General features: G+C 40.4%; 1 protein-coding gene across 1 annotated transcript; it reads left to right on the forward strand.

Annotated features, from left to right (window-relative positions):
- The first annotated feature begins 1,621 nt into the window (after nt 1-1,621).
- On the forward strand, nt 1,622-2,563 carry LOC132648983 (olfactory receptor 4K3-like). The gene has a single exon (XM_060371609.1). It carries the CDS (start codon nt 1,625-1,627, stop codon nt 2,561-2,563), a length of 939 nt encoding a protein of 312 aa, XP_060227592.1. The 5' UTR covers nt 1,622-1,624.
- Nucleotides 2,564-20,049: the final 17,486 nt, after the last annotated feature.

The following is a 20,049-nucleotide window of genomic DNA, read 5'->3' on the forward strand; positions in this document are numbered from 1 at the left end:
GAGCCTGCCATTGAGTTCCTGTCAGAAATGGCTGAGATTGAAGTAAATGTGACTTGCAGTGATCAGGTCTGACTATGACTTGCCTTGTGCTTTCAATCCATTTACACTGGTGTTTGTAGTAGTATTTGTTAATCAGTTTAGTTGAGCAAACAAAATCTATTATATATATTTATTAATGAATATCTGTGAACTTTGTATTTATATCTCATGCCTGTGTGTATGTTATAGCACCTTCTGTATGCTTCCCACCTAAGGTTTTTCCAACATGTCCTTTCAAGCTTTAAGCTAAAATTGTATTTTTCATTAATCAATTAGTTACTTTAGTTTATATCCCGATAAGAACTCCCCCTTCCACCTCTATTCCCAGGGCCTCTTTCTGCCCTCCGCTTCCCTAATATCACCCTCCCTTTCTCCTAGAAGAGGAAACATCCCAAGAATATCAACCCTCCTTGGCATATCAAGTTGTGGTAGGAATGGGATTATTCTCTTCTATTGAGGGTAGACAATGTCATCCAGTTAGGGGAAAGGGATCCATGGGCAGACAGCAGAGTCAGAGACAGCCATGGAGGCTGCTGTAAGAGGTCCCACATGAGGACTAAGCTGTACATCTTTTATATATGTGTGAGGGGCCCAGGTCAGGCCCATAGACACTCTCTTCTTGTGGTTCAGTCTCAATGAGCCCCTTTGGGCCCAGGCTAGTTGATTTTGTAGGCTTTCTTGTTGTATCCTTGATTTTTCTGGCTCTTTTAATCCTTCCTCCCCCTCTTCGATAAGACTTTCTAAGCCATGCCAACTCTTTGGCTGTGGTTCTCTGCATCTGTTTTCATCAGCTGATGGGTGAAGCCACTCAGATGACAGTTATGCCGGTTTCCTGCCTGTAAGTATAGCAAAATATTATTAATACTGTCATGCGTGGGCTCTCTCTCATAGCATGGGACTCAAGTTAGGAAAGTCAATGATTGGATAGGTCGAAGGTTTTATGGGTGGGTTGGTGTTTCTCTTCTTCTATTGTAAATTCCCCCTGTCGACAGGAGGGGACCACAGCATGCTCCATAACCCCTGCTTCTAGGAGTCTCAGCTAGGGTCACCACCATAGACTCCCAGGAGCCTCCACCATCCCAGAGAAGACACAGATATTATTCTACTGATGCTCAAAGAAATCATTATAGAGTCTGACAAAATGGTAATATCTTATAATACCATTTTTACTGAATTTTGCTGTATTTCCCCTTCAGCTGCCAAATTTAATTCTTATTTTTGTTATGGAATTTCATGAACACTAGTAACACATTTGGACAATTTTTCTCAATGAAACAGCATCCATTTTGGGGTTTTTACGTTGCTCTCTTGCTTTACTCACTGCTCTCTTAAAAAGAAATTGCTGATAGAGCATGTGAATAACAGTCACACATAATGCTTCTCTTCATGCGCTTGACTCATTAGCTTTCACCTCAGGCAGCAATGTTACTCATTCTTGCCTTAGATTTATCTTCAATTTATCCAATTCTACTCAGATGAGTTTCAATACGAATGTCTAATTCTACAAAGAAAATAGCCTACAGCATTTCTCTAGTTAATAATTTTTCTTTCTTTGCAGGTTACTTCTGAAGACATACTGAGAAAAATGGGTGAGGGCAATCAGTCTGTGGTGTCAGAATTTATACTTTGGGGACTTTCCAACTCATGGAATATTCAGCTCTCACTCTTTGTGATAGTTTTAATGCTTTATCTTCTCATTGTTTCTGGAAATATTACCATTCTGGTTTTAATCATCACTGACCCGCATCTGCATTCTCCCATGTACTTCCTGTTGGCCAACCTGTCTTTTGTTGATATGTGGCTTTCTACGATCACCACTCCTAAAATGATCACAGACTTTCTCAGGGAAAACAAGACCATTTCCTTTGCAGGCTGTATGTGTCAGATCTTCTTTGCTCACTGCATCGCTGCAGGAGAGATGGTGTTGTTGGTGATAATGGCTTATGACCGCTATGTGGCCATCTGCAAGCCACTGCATTACTTCACCATCATGAACCTGAAGAGATGTACTGGGTTTGTGTTGAGTTCCTGGACAACTGGATTTGTACATGCCATGAGTCACCTGGTAGTGATTGTGGAGCTGCCATTTTGTGGACCTAAGGAAATAGACAGTTTTTTCTGTGATATGCCATTGGTAATCAAGCTAGCTTGCATAGATTCCCCTGTTTTGGATGTTCTAACAAATGCTGACTGTGGGGTTGTGGCTGTAACCTGCTTTATTCTGTTGCTCATATCCTATACATATATCCTAATCACTGTACAGCAGAGCTCTAAAGCTGGGGCACATAAGGCCCTGTCCACGTGCACTGCCCACATCACAGTGGTGATGATCTTTTTTTTACCTTGCATCTTCATCTATGTGTGGCCCCTCAATATCACCTGGTTGGATAAATTTCTTGCTGTGTTTTACTCTGTTTTCACACCTCTCCTCAACCCAGCTATTTATACTCTGAGAAATAAAGACATGAAAAATGCCATGAAAAGATTCATAAGCAACTATTTTGGTCCCAAAGGAAATTTCTAATATCCAGATATCTGTACTAATTACTGAACATAGTGAAACTGACTGTTTGAAATAGATTTTTTTTTTCAATGCAGTTTATTCAGGAACCTTGAACAATCCTCGGACCCTGGGGAAAGCCAGCCCACAGCTTAAATAGCCTCTGGGTAGCCAACCCAGGTGTGCCACGTGGGCAATGCAGATAGGTCCACATACATGGAAGCAAGCCAGATCCTCGGCCTTAGCCAAATGTGGAGTTGTTCCTGACAGAGAGCACTCACCATCGGGAAGGTGGAAGGCAGAAACCAGCTCCATCTTTAAGGCATAGCATTCCGCAGCTCTCTACAGTTCCCCCTTTTTGTTTTAGACGCATCAGGCAAGAGTAGAGGTCTGATCTCTGATATTAGAAATAAATTGGGACTTTGTACCGATGTTCATTTAGGTGTCATCCACCCAAAGAGCATCAGACCCGTCCTATACCTTTTTCTCAGAGGCGGGACCTGGGGCATCAACCCGCATGCAATCAGACATACTCTTCTCTGGGTCGAAAGCAGCTGACCCTGAGTGCCGTGCTTAGCCTCGCATCCTGAGCGTATCATTTTAGCTTTTTATGGTATCCAACCATGCTTGGGGAGAATGTCCTGCTTCAATGGCTGTAAAGGCCTGAATGATCATGGCTGCATCACACTGTTGTGAGACTCTAATCTTGCATATATACCACAGGCAAACCAAGGAGACCAACACCAGAAGGCCTGCTAATGCTCCCATGCCCGCCCATTCCTTCAGATGATTCATGGCTGCAGCAATCCATGTTGATAATCCTGTGGCTAGTCCCGCGTCCACTCTGGTAGAATTTACTGTGACAATGGCCACTCTCAGCTGCTCCATCGTAGTATCGAATTCTCTAGTCCAATTACCTAAAATATAGCTCGACAATTGTTTAGACAGATTTGCAGCACAGGAAAAATTCTCATGTTGTATGCTAGTGACACAAAGTCCAGCATACTTTCATTGACAGCCAGGTTGAGCGATTTGCCATAGGGTATCAATTTGCTCCTGCAAGAGGTCAATCCTCTGATTGAACACCATCAAGCTTCCTTTTAGTTGAGCATTAATTCCTTTATGTACAACTAAGGCATGAGCTACATTGGCTAAATGATTATTCAGGGTCTGAGCAGTCTGCCCAGTATGACTCATGGCTCATACTCCAACCAAGGACTATTCATGGAGATAACCCAGAACCCCTGCACAGATGTAGCCCAGGGTAGTTCAGAGTCCAATTGGGTTACATAGTAATGTGAAGAGGGACTTCCTCTGACATAATCTGATTGGCCTGCTCTTTGATCACCTCCCCTTTGAGCAGCCTCACCAGGCCATAGTAGAGGACAATACAGCCACTTTTGATGTGAACTGACAGACTAAGATCAGAAAGGAGAGGGGAACCTCCCCTATTAGTGGACTTGGGGAGTGGCATGCAAGCAAAGGGAGGAGGGAGGGTCGGATTGGGAAGGGAGGAGGGAGGGGCTTATGGGGGGATGCAGAATGAATAAAGTGTAATTGATGAAAAATTTAAGAAAAAAGGGAAAAAATAATTTAAGAACCTTAAATGACTTTCAAAATTGGAGGAAAACATGGATTTAGTCAATTGGCATGGAGCACGTCTCGCCCCTGGGGGCAATGGGCTCCTGAACCTACTCAGACCTCGGACACCACCACTGCTAGTTCTAGAACTGACACAGGATGTTCCAACGAGGGGTTAAGGCTTCTCATAATATTTCCTATAAGCCCACACCTGTTTGTCTATATCCCCCATTTTTATTCATTATTAGCCAGATAGAGCCAAGTAATTGTGGTAATGATACTTGCTTTTTTGCCCAATGCTGGAATGCTAGTAAATTTAGGTATGCCCTGGTTACTCGCATGCCTCACTGGGCACCTGTGCCCATTGATGCCCCTCAGGCTATGACTCTCTTCAGACAGAAAAGGGATCTTGGAACTACAGCCACCATTGTTACTACCATCTCATTGGCGGCTGTTGGAGCTACCACCAGGGCATTAGTCTTGAAATAGATTTTAAGTTAGAAAATATAGTTGATATTCAAAATTTGTACAAATACCCTAATATAGATATAACTTGATAATTTAAAGAAACTATGACATTTACTGAGCAACCTTCAAAACACTGTGAAAATTTCTTCCTAAATCTAAACTGAATGTTCTTTCTTTGTAGGGATATCATAAAACTGTTCCTCTATGTTTTTAATAGAGTTTACCTTAATGTGTATTGACCAAACATATGTTTATCTTTATAAATAACATCTTAGTAAAATTTACCTGATTATAATTCTGTGTACTACCACATGCCCAGGGTTTTCAATTTCTTTGCCAAATGGCCAATATCATCACTTTTGCCTGATCACAGCTATCTACCAAAAAAACTAAGGGAATGGGCAGAAAATGTTAAGAGAAGATCAAACAAAAGTTATACATTCCACAAGTCAGCATTGTATTATACTTTGTGTTTTTTATTTTAAAAAGAGATGAATAAGTATCATAATAAAATGTTCAAAAGATTTTACTGAGATTTCTATGTCATCTCAATCTGATACTAAAATTTGTGCTCTAAATTATTATTTAATATCATATATCCTGAAATAGAATCTCCATGAGGTCTGTTTTCATATATTGATTGATTCATTATTAAAGCTGTTGTACTTTATTCAGTAGTTGGCACACATGAGACATTTATTCAACACATTTGTAAGTACAGATATGGCATGTTGTCTGCAAGACTGCAGAAGTGTTAAAACTATATAGACTGTCGCCTTTATCTTTTTTTGCCCATCATAGCTATTTGGAAAGACTCTGTTAATGAAAATAGATAGCATACTCTTGTTTCAGGACACAGAGAAACCAAACTGACTGGGGTACTTCCTCCCATTGGATATCATTCATGATGTTAAAAGGTGCTCATTCTCCTCGTTTAGGATTCTTTCTTTCCTCCAGTATGTAATTTTAGTGTATTTGGTGAAAATCAAAGTGGAGACTTAAGTAAAGTCTTTCTGGTATATTTTATTCATCTATATGTAGTTATACAAGTATGCCAGTACCATACTGTTGTGGTTCATTTACACAATTAAATATTACTCAGCAATTAAACAGAAGGAAATCATGAAATTTGTAGGCAAATGGTGGCATATAGAAAAGATCATCCTTGCGCAAATTGCAGGGAATCTTATGTAAGAAGTGGGAAATAATAAGATCTGGAGAGGACAGGAACCCCACAAGAGAGCAACAGAACCAAAAAAATTGAACACAGGGGTCTTCCCAGAGACTCATATTCCAACCAAGTACCTTGCATGGAGATAACCTAGGACCTCTGCACAGATGTTGTCCATGGCAGTTCAGTGTCCAAGTGGGTTACATAGTAATGGGAAGAGGGACTGCCTCTGACATAATCTGATAGGCCTGTTCTTTGATCACCTCCCCCTGAAGGGAGATCAGCATGACCAGGCCACAGAGGATGACAATGCAGCCACTCCTGATGAGATCTGATAGACTAAGATCAGGAGGACCTCCCCTATCAGTGGAATTGAGGAGGGGCATGTACGAAGAAGAGGGTGGGAGGGTGGGACCCGGAGGGGAGGAGGGAGGAGGGAGGGGCTTATAGGGGGATAAAAAGTGAAAAAACTGTAAAAATAAAATAAAATCCAAAAAAAGAAAAAAGAAAAGATCATCCTGAGTGAGGTATACCAGATGCAGAAAGACACACATGGTATATACTCACTTATAAGTGGAAATTAGACATGTAATATAGGATAAACATACCAAAATCTGTACACCTAAAGAAGCTAAGCAAGAAGGAGGCCCATGGGTAAGATGATCAATTCTCACTCAGAAAGACAAACGGGATGAACATTGGAAGAATGAGAAAACAGGAAACAGAACAGGAGCCAGCCACAGAGGCCCTCTGAAAGACTCTACCCAGCAGTGTATCAAAGCAAATGCTGAGACTCTTAACCAAACTTTGGGCAGAGTTCAGGGAATCTTGTGAAACAAGAGGGAGAGATTAAGACCTGGAGAGGACAAGAGCTCCACAAGGAGAGTAACAGAACCAAAAAATTCTGGCACAGAGGGCTTTTCTGAAACTGATAATCCCACCAAGGACCATTCATGGATATAACCTAGACCCTCTGCTCAGATGTAGCCCATGGCAGCTCATTATCTAAGTAGGTACTTGGTAAGGGGAACAGGGACTGTCTCTAACATGAACCCAGTGGCTGGCTCTTTGATTGCCTGTCCCCCATGGGGGAAGCTCCCTTGCCAGGCCATAGAGGAGGAAAATACATCCTATCCTGATGACAACCAGATAAGCTAGGGAGAGATAGAAGGTGAGGAGGACCTCTCCTATCAGTAGACTCAGAGAGAGGCATGGGAGGAGACTAGGGAGAGAGGGTAGGGTTGGGAGGGAATGAGGGAAGGGGCTACAGCTGGGATACAAAATGAATAAAATATAATTAATATAAAAAATAAAAATTTAATAAAAAGTGGGATACGCTGTCTGCAGGGTAGAGCCTTTCAGAGGCCCTCTGTGGCAGGTTCCTAGGTTGTTTTCTGTTTTCTTCTTCTGATGTCCATCCTCTTTGCCTTTCGGCATGCAGATTGAGCATTTTAGTCAGGGTCCTCTCTCTTGATTAGTTTCTTTAGATGTACAGGTTTTAGTAGGTTTATGCTATGTTATATGTCTATATGAGTGAGTGTATACCGTGTGTGTTTTTCTTCTTCTGGGACAGCTCACTCAGGATGATCCTTTCCAGGTCCCACCATTTGCCTGCAAATTTCATGATTTCCTTATTTTTCATTGCAGAGTAATATTCCATTGTGTAGATGTACCACAATTTCTGCATCCATTCTTCAGTTGAGGGGCATCTGGGCTGTTTCCACCTTCTGGCTATTACAAATAAGGCTGCTACAAACACGGTTGAGCAAATGTCCTTATTGTGTACTTGAGCCTCTTTTGGATATATGCCTAGGAGTGGTATGGCTGGATCTTGAGGAAGCGCTATTCTTAGTTGTCTGAGAAAGTGCCAGATTGATATCCAGAGGGGTTGTACGAGTTTGCTTTCCTGCCATTGTGGCCTTAGTATGGAATTCCACAGTAGTGTTCAGGCTATTTGAAGTTACTTAGTTCCTAATGCCCTGCCTACCTTGGCTTCTGTTTCAGTCAGGGTTCTGTATAAGAACACAACTGAAAAAAATTAATGTGTGGGGGCCTGAGAGATGGCTCAGCAGTTAAGAGCATTGTCTGCTATTCCACAGGACCTGGGTCCATTTCCCAACACCCACATGAAAGCTCACAACTGTCTATAACTCTATTTCCAGGGGATCTGACATCATCACACAGACAGGCAAAACACTAGTGAATACAAAAAATAAAATGAATGTGTGTGTTCACATGTGCATGCGTGTTTGAGTAGATTGGTTTACTGGTTGTGGTTCAGGCAGTCCAACAATGGTTGTCTCTTGAGGTAAAGGCCAAGGACTCAGTAGCTTGTACAGTCCAGGAGACTAGATATTTCAGCAGTCCCAGTTTAATGCTGGAGTCCCTGTGGATCCCTGAGAGCTGCTGGTCTTCTATCTACATTGAAACCATAAGTGAGGGAGTTTTAACACCAGTGAAGGAAGGAATGTCCCAGCATCAGGATAGATGAACTTGCCAGTAACAGCGAGGACAAGGAAATCATGAAATTTGCAGGCAAATGAAAGGAACTAGAAAAGATTATCCTGAGTGAGGTATCCCACAACCAGAAAAACACGAATGGTATGCACCCACTTATAAGTGGATATTAACTATATAACATTAAGATAACCATACTAAAATCTACAAACCTAAAGAAACTAAACAACAAGGAGGACTCTAGGGAGGATGTTTAAATATCATCCAAAATGGCAAACAGGATAGACACCCGAAGCAGTGGAAAAGAGGGAACAAGACAGGAGCCTACCATAGAGGGTCCTCTGAAAGGCTCCACCCAACAAGGGATTGAAGCAGATGCTGAGACTCACAGCTAAACTTTGAGCAGAGAGCAGGGAATCTTATGGAAGAAGGGAGGAATAGAAGGACCCAGAGGGGATAGGAGCTACAAAAGGAGACCAACAAAGCTAAAATATCTGAGCCCAGCAGGCCCTGTAGAGACTGATGCACCAACCAAGGACCATGCATGGAGAGGACCTAGACTTCCTGCTCAGATGTAGCCAATAGGCAAATCAGTCTCCATGTGGGTTGCTGAGTAAGGGGCTGCCTCTGTCATGAACTCACTCTGTTGACTGCTCTTTAGTTACTTTCCCCTGGCTATGTGACCTTGCCAGGCCACAGAGGAAGAGGATCCAGGCAGCCCTGATGAGACTTGATAAGCTAGGGTCAGATGGCAGGGGATGAGAACTCCCCCTTTCAATGGACTAGAAGAAGGGGATGGGGGGATGAAGAAGGGTGGATGGGACCGTGAGGAGAAGAGGGAGGGGCTACAGTGGGAATATAAAATGAATAAATTGTAAAATATAAAAACAAAAAGTTGCCCCCCCCCAAAAAAAAGTGGGATACAGAACTAAACAGAGAATTCTCAGTACAGGGATATTGAATGGCAGAGAAACACATAAATAAATTCAATGTCCTTAGTCATCAGGAAAATGCAAATCAAAAGGACCCTGAGATTTCATCTTACATCCAACAGAATGGCCAAGATTAAATATTCAAGTGACACCACATGCTAGAAAGGATGTTGGAGAAAGGGAAACCCTCCTCCATTGCTGGTGGAATGTAAACTTGTACAACCACTTTGGAAATCAATATGGCAATTTCTTTTTTTAATTTTTATTTTATTTTAGTTTTAATTACACTTTATTTACTTTGTATCCTCCCTCTAGTTCCCTTCTTCCTCTCTTCCCAATCCCACCCTTCCTCCCCCTTCTCCACGCATGCTCCTCCCCAAGTCCACTGGTACTGGAGGGTTTCTTTTTCTTCCCTTTGATCCTAGTCTATTAGGTAGCATCAGGAGTGGCGGTATTCTCTTCCTCTGTGGCCTGGTAAGGCTTCTCCCCCCTCACAGGGAGATGATCAAAAAGCAGGCCAATCAGTTCATGTCAGAAGCAGTCCCTGTTCCCATTACTATGGAACCCACTTGGACACTGAACTACCATCTGTGTACTTTCTTGCTACCTGAAGATCCAGCTTTACCACTCCTATGTCTATATCCAAATGATGCCCAAGTATAAAATTTCAAATAAGCCAAAAGAACAAATTCTGACCAAATAAGATCAGAAATCAATGAAAAAAAAATAGACCAATAAACAGGTGATAATGTATTAAAGCAGAAACAAAGATAATTTTGTGCACATTTACTATGAAAAAGTTGGCTCAAAAAGGACCTATAAAAGGCTGTTAAGCACAAAATTAGCAGGTTATCTAGGTTGGGTACAGGGAAGAGGTGACATGGTTGATGTTTGGAGTTGATGATTTCTAACACTATCTGGAGGCAGAATTTTACTTGTTTTCTCTTAATACTTTCTAGTGGCTGAAGAAAGACCTTGAACTATAGATGATAATTAATTTTGTCAAAAATGTACTGACATAAAATAAAAATTTCATAGACATACCTATACTACCATTTGGCAAATTTTATAGACATACCTACACTAACATTTGGCAAACAGCTCTTTATTGGGGTTAGCAATCTACACGTAAAATTAATGATTACTATCAAGTCAGAAGTTGAATCTTTAAAGTGTTTAATTTTGAATGGATTTGCTAAAATGTCAATTAAGCTGACAGTGAAATAGAATAAAATTAAATAATTAGGGAAGAATATGTCTATGATCTTAATAACATTAAAGTCCATAACATAATATGGAATGCTTTATGCCTTTTGTTTTCTCAGCTTAGAGGAAATAGGTGAATTTGTCAAAAAAAAATACAGCTTTCCTTTGGAATTTAGTGTAAGGCAAAAATCCATTTCTTTCATTTTTATTCATTGTTGTACATGAAGTCTTAGACAATGTAAAAAATTAAAAAGGAAACAAGAATTAAAACTCATAAAACTCATTATATTGGTAGGTGTCATAAATATTTGATTAGTAAATATTGAATAATCCAAACAGTAATTACTAGATACAATGAATTATTTCAGAAAGAGTGTAGAATATGAAAATTTAAAATTGTATATAACTATAAAATTAGCAGTAGAACTTAATGTTTATAATATCAATATCTAATGACCATCTTTGACAAAACAATAGTATGTAAATTACATAATACTACTGAGTGTATTGAGGATGTAATACAGACAGAAATAAACGATTTTGTATGTCACAAACTCAGTAGATAATTAAGTTTGAGTTAGAAGACTGTATTCTTCATGTACTTGCTTCAGTACTCTCTGGGTTGTGGTGTGTTTGACTAATGCCAAGTTTTTGAGCTTGGAGCTTTTTCTGGGCTTGCAAGCTTATATTCCATTAAGAGTTTATCTGTGATTATTGGGAGGGGCAAGATGGCAGCTCTGGAAGGACTCTCATTCTGACCAGCAGCATGGCAGGATCAGCACAGTGACCAGCAATCAGAACTCGCGGCCATAAAACACAGTGATTGTGTTTCCCAGGTGAGAGGATACCCCACGGTGGGGATTCAATCAGCTTTTAACTCACCCTGCTAAACCTCGGAAGAGATCCTGGTTCTACCAGATGCTTGGCTGCCAACCACCAGCCCCACGCCATCCCAGAGCCACAAGCCAGTGTCTCTGGTCATGGTCCCAGACTGAACCTTGAGCACCACACTATCAGAGACTGGAATTTTCAGTCGCGAGATAACCCCATGGTGCAGGAAACGATTGGGATCGACCTTAGGTCACCCAGATAACCCCTCAGGTTTATCTGGGTGACCAGATAAACTCAGGTTCCATGGGCGCACCAGGAGCCAGCCCAGAGCCAGAGCTGGAGACCCAGGCTCTGGCACAGAGCCCTGCCTGCCTGTGCACCTGATTTGCTGCCTGAGATAGAACTGAGGGCACCAGGGCATCAGTGAATGAGTTTCACTGTCTGGTGCAAACACACAGGTAGAGAAATGGCTGGTCTGATCTCAGAGCTCTCAGCCGACACACCCACCCCGAAAAGGTTTTGGGAAAATTATCCAGTTTAGGCAGACGCCCAGGCTCCCAAAGGCCGGAAAGGCAGACACGGGCAGTTTCTGCGGGCCAGACAGCTGGCAGAGACTGAGCCCCCATCACTCAGCTGTGCTCCAGACACAGGCAGTTTCTGAGGCCAGCCAGCTGGTGGAGACTGAGCAGTGCGCACCAGGGCAAAAAAAGAGACTGGGAGTCCCTGTCTCCAAGAATCCACAGGGAAGAAAGGAAGCTGTACTGACTTAAATCACCCAGTCCTTCCCTGGAAAAAGTCTAGCAGACTGGTGGGGCCTAGCTGCCATCACTCAGCTGCTCAGCTGTGCTCCGGACACAGGCACAAACAGTTATTGAGTGCCAGATGTCCAAATGGGTCACAGCAGCTGATCATTAAATTTACAGCAAGAAACCCAGAAATAGGGCAGCTGTCTTCAGGACTTCCCTGGGTGAGAGGAGAACCCTCTCGACTAACAGAGACCACAGTTACCACTCAGGTCTCTATCCCTAAGGTGAGCAGCAGCAACTCCTGAAAAAACGCCAGCCATCCAGGGACTATACCCAAAAAGCTGAGAAGACTTCCTTCAGGAAAAACCAGCTTTCTGCAAAGGGGATTCTCTTCACCACAGGATCCCCAGGAACCACAAGAAAATAACCCCAAACACCTAAAATAGCAAAAAGGGGAGAGGCCAGCATACAAGCTCAAGCAACAAAAGACAAAGCAATATGACATCTCCAGAACCCAGTTACCCAGGGGCAAGTAGCCCTGGACACCCCAGCATAACTGAGATCCAAGAAGATGACCTAACAACTATGCTCATGAAGATGATAACAGAGGAAACAAATAAGATACATAAAGACATAAAGGAAGATAAACTCAAACAGAATATTGCCATCCATAAAGAAATAGAGGAAGCTGCAGCCAAACAGTTTATGGCCTTTAGAAAATGTTAAAGCACTGAATGAAATATATATATATATATATATATATATATATATATATATATATATATATAAAACAGAGTTGAAGGAACTAAAAGAAAAACAGGAAAGTACAATCAGACAGGTGAAGGAAGTAAACAAAACAACTCAAGACCTGAAGATAGAATTGGAAAAATTAAAGAACACACAAATGGAGGAAATAATGGAGAGAAAGAATTTAGGGAAGAAAACAGGAACTACAGAGGTAAGCATAACCAACAGAGTACAAGAAATGGAAGAAAAAAATCTCAGAAGACACAATGAAAGAAATTGATGTATCTGTCAAAGAAAATGTTAAATCCAAAAAATTCCTGACACAGACCGTCCAAGAGATCTAAGACAATATGAAAAGACAAAACCTAAGAATAATAGGTATAGAGGAAAAAGAAGACTCCCTTCTCCAAGGCCCAGAAAATATTTTCAACAAAATCATTGAAGAAAATTTCTCCAAGTTAAAGGAGAGGCCAATAAGAATACATGAGGCTATAAACAAACAGGTGTGGGCTTATAGGAAATATTATGGGAAGCCTTAACCCTCTCGTTGGAACATCCTGCATCAGTTCTAGAACTAGCAGTGGTGGTGTCCGAGGTCTGAGTAGGTTCAGGAGATCATTGCCCCCAGGGGCGAAACATGCTTCATGTAAATTGACTAACTCCATGTTTTCCTCCACTTTTGAAAGTCATTTAGGATTCTTAAAATATTTTTTCCCTTTTAATTTTAAATTTTTCATCAATTACACTTTATTCATTCTGCATCCCCCCATGAGCCCCTCCCTCCTCCCCTCCCAATCCCACCCTCCCTCCTCCCTCCTCCCTCTGCATGCATGCCACTCCCCAAGTCCACTGAAAGGGGAGGTTCTCCTCTCCTTTCTGATCTTAGTCTGTCAGTTCACATCAAAAGTGGCTGCATTGTCCTCTACTATGGTCTGGTAAGGCTGCTCCCCCCCCAGGGGCAGTTGATCAAAGAGCAGATCAATCAGATTATGTCAGAGGCAATCCCTCCTCACATTACTATGTAACCCAATTGGACTCTGAACTGCCCTGGGCTACATCTCTGCAGGGGTTCTAGGTTATCTCCATGAATAGACCTTGGATGGAGTATGAGTCTCTGGGAAGTTCCCTGTGTTCAAATTTTCTTGTTCTGTTGCTCTCCTTGTGGAGACCCTGTCCTCTCCAGCTCTTACTATTTCCCAGTTCTTACATAAAATTCCATTCACTCTGCCCAACAGTTGCTTATCAGCATCTGCTTTGATAGTCTGTAGGGCAGAGGCTTTCAGAGGTCCTCTGTGGTAGGTTTCTAGGTTGTTTCCTGTTTTCTTCTTCTTCTGATGCCCATCCTCTTTGCCTTTCCGGATGGGGATTGGACATTTTAGTTAGGGTCCTCTCTCTTGCTTATTTTCTTTAGATGTACAGGTTTTAGTGGGTTTGTCCTATGTTGTATGTCTACATGAGTGAGTATATACCATTGCAAAACCTGCACTCCCGGTGCAGTGTCCATACCGCTCCCTTCCCCAAAGAGACTCACAGACCTCTGTTCAATGCAAAAGCAAGAGGCAGCTTATTCCGATCGCGATGGGTGTCGTCCCTTCAAAGCAGGAGACGACCCCAAGCATACTAAGCACAGAGTTTGTATACCTAAAAAAAATCAGGCCTTTACATTGATTAGTCAGCAGAAAAGATAGCAGTAATGTGGGCTGGCAGCTGTAGCGAGGAGCTCACAGCTCCAAGGACAGTCCTCCCCTCTTCTCCCATCTCTCCATTCTGTAGCTGGCCACTTACAGCTCCAAGGACAGTCCTCCCCTAAATCGCCTGACTTGTTCTTCTTTCTTCTTAGCTGGCCCTTATTCAAGGTCCAGTTGATTTCCTTTCTAATTTGGGATGGTCCCATTTCTCACCATGTGTTTCTTTTTGCTTCTGGGACAACTCACTCAGGATTAGCCAGATAGAGCCAAGTAATTGTGGTAATGATACTTGCTTTTTTGCCCAGTGCTGGAGTGCTAGTAAATTTAGGCATGCCCTGGTTACTCGCATGCCTCGCTGGGTGCCTGTGCCCGTTGATGCCCCTCACACTATGACTCCCTTCAGATAGAAAAGGGATCTTGGAATTACAGCCACCATTTTTACTGCCATCTCCTTGGTGGCTGTTGGAGCTACCACTGGGGCATTAGCCATGAGTCATACTGTGTAGACTGCTCAGACCCCGAATAATCTTTTAGCCAATGTAGCTCATGCCTTAGATGTACAAAAAGGAATTAATGCTCAACTAAAAGGAGACTTGATGGTGTTAAATCAGAGGATTGATCTCGTGCAGGAGCAAATTGATACCCTATGGCAAATCACTCAACTTGGCTGTCAATGAAAGTATGCTGGACTTTGAGTCACTAGCATAAAACATGAGAATTTTTCCTGTGCTGCAAATCTGTCTAAACAATTGTCTAGCTATATTTTAGGTAATTGGACTGGAGAATTCAATACTATGATGGAGCAACTGAGAGTGGCCATTGTCACAGTAAATTCTACCAGAGTGGACGCAGGACTAGCCACAGGATTATCATCATGGATTGCTGCAGCCATGAATCATCTGAAGGAATGGGCAGGCATGGGAGCATTAGCAGGCCTTCTGGTGTTGGTCTCCTTGGTTTCCCTGTGGTATATATGCAAGATTAGAGTCTCACAACAGCATAATGCAGCCATGACCATTCAGGCCTTTACAGCCATTGAAGCAGGACAGTCTCCCCAAGCATGGTTGGCTACCATAAAAAGCTTTATTTGTAATAGCCAGAAGCTGGAAACAGCCCAGATGCCCCTCAACTGAAGAATGGATGCAGAAACTGTGGTACATCTATATAATGGAGTATTACTCAGCAATGAAAAATAAAGAAATCATGAAATTTGCAGGTAAATCGTGGGACCCGGAAAAGATCATCCTGAGTGAGTTTTCCCAGAAGCAAAAAGACACACACGGTATATACTCACTCATATAAACAAAAAACATAGATAAACCCACTAAAATCTGTGCATCTAACCAAACTAAGCAAAAGAGAGGACCCTGACTAAAATGCTCAATCCCCACCCTGAAAGGCAAAGAGGATGAACATCACAAGAAGAAGAAAACAGGAAACAACTTAGGAACCTACTACAGAGGGCCTCGCCTCTGAAAGCCAGAAGGAGAAAACAGGAAACAACCTAGGAACCTGCCACAGAGGGCCTCTGAACACCTCTGCCCTGCAGACTATCCAAGCAGATGCTGAGCCTGATGGCCAACTGCCCTGAGAATGAATGGAATTTTATGTAATTAGGGGGAAATAGCAAGAGCTGGAGAGGAGAGGAACTCCACAAGGAGAGCAACAGAACAAGAAAATTTGAACACAGGGAACTTCCCAGGACTCATACTCCAACCAAGGACTATTCATGGAGATAACCTAGAACCCCTGCACAGATGTAGCCTATAGCAGTTCAGTGTCCAGTGGGTTACATAGTAACAGGAAGAGGGACTGCCTCTGACACAATCTGATTGGCCTGCTCTATGATCACCTCCCCCTGAGGAGGGAGTAGCCTTACCAGGCCACAGAAGAAGACAATTCAGCCACTTTTGATGTGATTTGATAGACTAAGATCAGAAGGAAGGAGAGGAAGACCTCCCCTATCAGTGGTCTTGGGGAGGAGCATGCATGCAGAAAAGGGAGGAAGGGTGGGATCTGGAGGGGAGGAGGGAGGGACTTATGGCAGGATACAAAATGAATAAAGTGTAATTAATAAAAAAGGGTTTATCTGTGAGATGAAATATTAAACAAGATGGTGTGCTAATATCAACGAGCATTTCTATTCTGTGTAATCTTGGTTCTCAGCTTCCATTCTCTCTTCTCTGCCCCTTATCCTATCTTATTTTCCTCCTTCTCTTACCCATCCATCCTCTTTATCATTTATGTGCTACTGTCTCTGGCTGTATATATTTGGCATAAACATACACCTCCTTCTTACACAAATTTTGTAGATTATCTTAAGACTTTATGAAAATTGCCTTGCACAAATCAGGATATTGACAAAACTCATTGTTGTAAATATTGATGTCTTTTCAGCATTTCAAACTGTACCCGTTCTTTTCTTGAATTTGATGAATAGTCTAAATAATTTTTCCAATTAATTATTCCATGCTTTAATTTTTCTTTTGTTGAATCAGTTTTTACATATTTCTGTCTTGTTACTCGCCTGTAGAATATCATGAGGCAGACCATATTTTTAAATTAAATTTTTGTTTTTTATATTAATTACAGTTTATCACTTTGTATCCCATCTCCTCCCTGCCCCTCTCTAAGTCTATTAATAGGGGGAATCCTCCTCCTCTTCCATCTGACCCTAGCTTATTATGTCTTTATTAATTAAGCTTGTGATTACTTAATTTAAAATTTTCCTACATGATCTGTATTTTCAAATTTTCTGCTTATCTATATTATATTATGGCAAAACTTTTACCTACTAATTTTAGCTTATTAGGTTAATTTGAAGGGGAAATATGTTATTTTATTTTAATGATTATTTCATGGATGCTTCTATGTAGTTCTGTTTCAACCTGTTATACTCATTGTTATCAGTCGACCATATCAGTGATTGTCATATGAGTCATTTCTTGTTACTGGCAGACTGTTCTTCTTCTGTGTTTTTCATTTGTTTGGCTTTATTGCAACAAAATTATTTAGGCACTTTTAAGTGAGAAACAAAAAGCTTTTTAGAGATATGCATGGTGTTACTATTTTTATCAGCTCTACTGTTTGGTTGTGTTATTAAATATTGACATAAGATACTTTATAGGCCAGAGATGACATTTAAATGCAATTTTAGCTTGTTTATATTTTACATGAAACTTTTTGAAAATAGTTCTTGTAACTATCGTTTTCATCTTTTATATACTGTAAGCTTAACATTTTTGCTAATTTTCTATTAGGTTGTTCATGAAAGCTACATAATATATATAATTACTTTTATTATTTAAGTATTAAAGTCACTACTCCTTGGATGCTATTAAGTCTCTCATTTATTTTCTTTTTAGATAGTCTAGCGTAAGGTAAAAGTTAGTTTTAAATAATCTGTATTAAAACATTTACTATACTTATAAATTATAAAGCTACTAAATCATTATAAATTGTTCATACAGTTTTAAACATGTTCAGATCCTCGGTCCATTTAGAAATTATTCTGCAATATGCTGCAGAGATTGAATACCTTCTTTTGCAAGTTATCCTAGAGATTCCACCACTTTATTAATAACTTTTGATAGAGCTATTAGAATGCTGTTTTTTAATGTGTTTTATTAGCCTTGTGATTATTTTGTACTAATTTCCTCTTGAGTAGGCATAATTTTAACTCTTTATTATCTAAATTTCCATTCCTATTTATTCACTCATATCATAATTATTCATTTATGTTGGTTGTTACAGATTTGTGATGTTTAACTTCAGCCTGCTTCCAAGAAAATCATGGCAAAGGTCAAAAGTTGCCAGAATCTCTATCAGTGGACTTGGAAAGGGGCAGGGAGGAGACCAGGGAGAGAGTGTGGGGTTGGGGAAAGAATGAGGGAGCAGGATACAGTTGGGACACAGAGTTAACAAAATGTAATTAATAAGAAAAATAAAATAAAAAAAACTTACAGTTTCCTTTACATCTTTCCTGACCTTTAGAATTTCTTACTATGATGGCAGAGTATGTGCACACACAGGTATACACATTTGCACATAAATGAATACATTTTCAATGTATTCATTGGAAAACAATGGCCCAAATGAATATCTACTGAGACTGAAAAATGTCATGTCCCTGAAATGAGTTGTGGAATGCCAAAGGGTGAAAACCTTTGACTCTATTAACATATGGATTGACTTGGCTATCATGACACTATCTAACGGTCATTGAGTGGTGAATATGCCACATGTTTCTATTGTTTTACATATGCTATTTCATTGCTTCTGTAACAACCATATACAATACATACCACGATCTCCTTTCTACTAGTGTGGGAACCAAACCTCACAAAGGATAAATGATTACTCTTAATCATGTTTAGGAAAGTTGAGGTAGAATTGAACCCAACATCTTTTAACTAATTAATTTTAACTAATTAAAATTCTGATAATGGAAAATGGTAGATGTATGTAAGTCATATACTTTGTGTCAAACATGGTAAGGGACTTCAACGTGCTTAATATTTTTACTGTTTGACAACGAATTTCTCTGTGCCACAGCTTGTAAAGCGCCTTGAAATGAAAGCATGTCATCAATTTCAGTCTTCCTATTATACATGATAATGCACTAATAGACCATGCTTCATTATAGTAGCAGGAGATACATCATACATAGATTGCTACCAGGTAGTAATATTATTTATGAATCTCAGTAGGTGGCATATAAACTCTTATTTTTGAGAACTTTTTTTTGGGTTAAGTGAGTAGTAATTCTTTTCTTTTGCTTCTATGAAAAATAAGCCAAATAAAATTTTCTTTAATGTAAAATAGTGCGGTTTATATCTTTTATTATCTTAAACATAAAAGTATCCAGAAAGTCATGGTTATGCACAAATAATAAAATAATAATTACTTTAATTGTTCTACAATTATTGAAAATGTATTTTGAACTAGTGGTATTAATTTTGAAACTATATTAAAACTATAAGCTATGATCGTATACAATAAATTGAGGCACTATTAGATCCTCTTTAGCAATTTGTATGTGAGGTAAATTGGAATTTTATAATTGACACAAGGTCTGCTGAAGAATTTAGTAACTTCTTTTCATCATCTCAATCATATGGTTACAGAAGATCTAAGATTTTCCCCCAAACTTTAAATTCCATTGTCTTAGCCATCTCATTGCTGTTTTCATCTCTGTGTTCCTCAATGTGTATATAATAGGATTCAAGAGAGCAGTGACCACAGAATAAAACACAGCAAAGAATTTATCTAATGACTTTATGGGAAAGGGCCAAGCATAAATGAAGATGCAATGTCCAAAGAGCAAAGGAACTACTGTGCTATGAGCAGAATACTACCAGACTTTCAAATAAGAACTAATACCAATACTCCTCAGAGGAACATACCAAACTCATTCTATGAATCCACACACACCTTGATACCTAAACCAAACAAAGACCCCACAAAAAAAAAGAGAATTTCAGACCAATCTCCCTATCAACATTGATGAAAAAATACGCAATAAAATACTCGCAAACCAAATCCAGGAAAACATAAAATATGGCATCCACCATGATCAAGCAGGCTTTATCCCAGGCATGCAGGGGTGGTTCAACATAAGAAAATCCTTCAAAATAATCCATCATATAAACAACACACACAAACACACACACACACACACACA

Source organism: Meriones unguiculatus, chromosome 18 (assembly GCF_030254825.1).
Source record: "Meriones unguiculatus strain TT.TT164.6M chromosome 18, Bangor_MerUng_6.1, whole genome shotgun sequence".
Lineage (NCBI taxonomy): Eukaryota > Metazoa > Chordata > Mammalia > Rodentia > Muridae > Meriones > Meriones unguiculatus.

Coding starts and splice junctions, on each gene's coding strand:
- LOC132648983 (XM_060371609.1), top strand. CDS start 1,625: ATGGGTGAGGGCAATCAGTCTGTGGTGTCAGAATTTATACTTTGGGGA.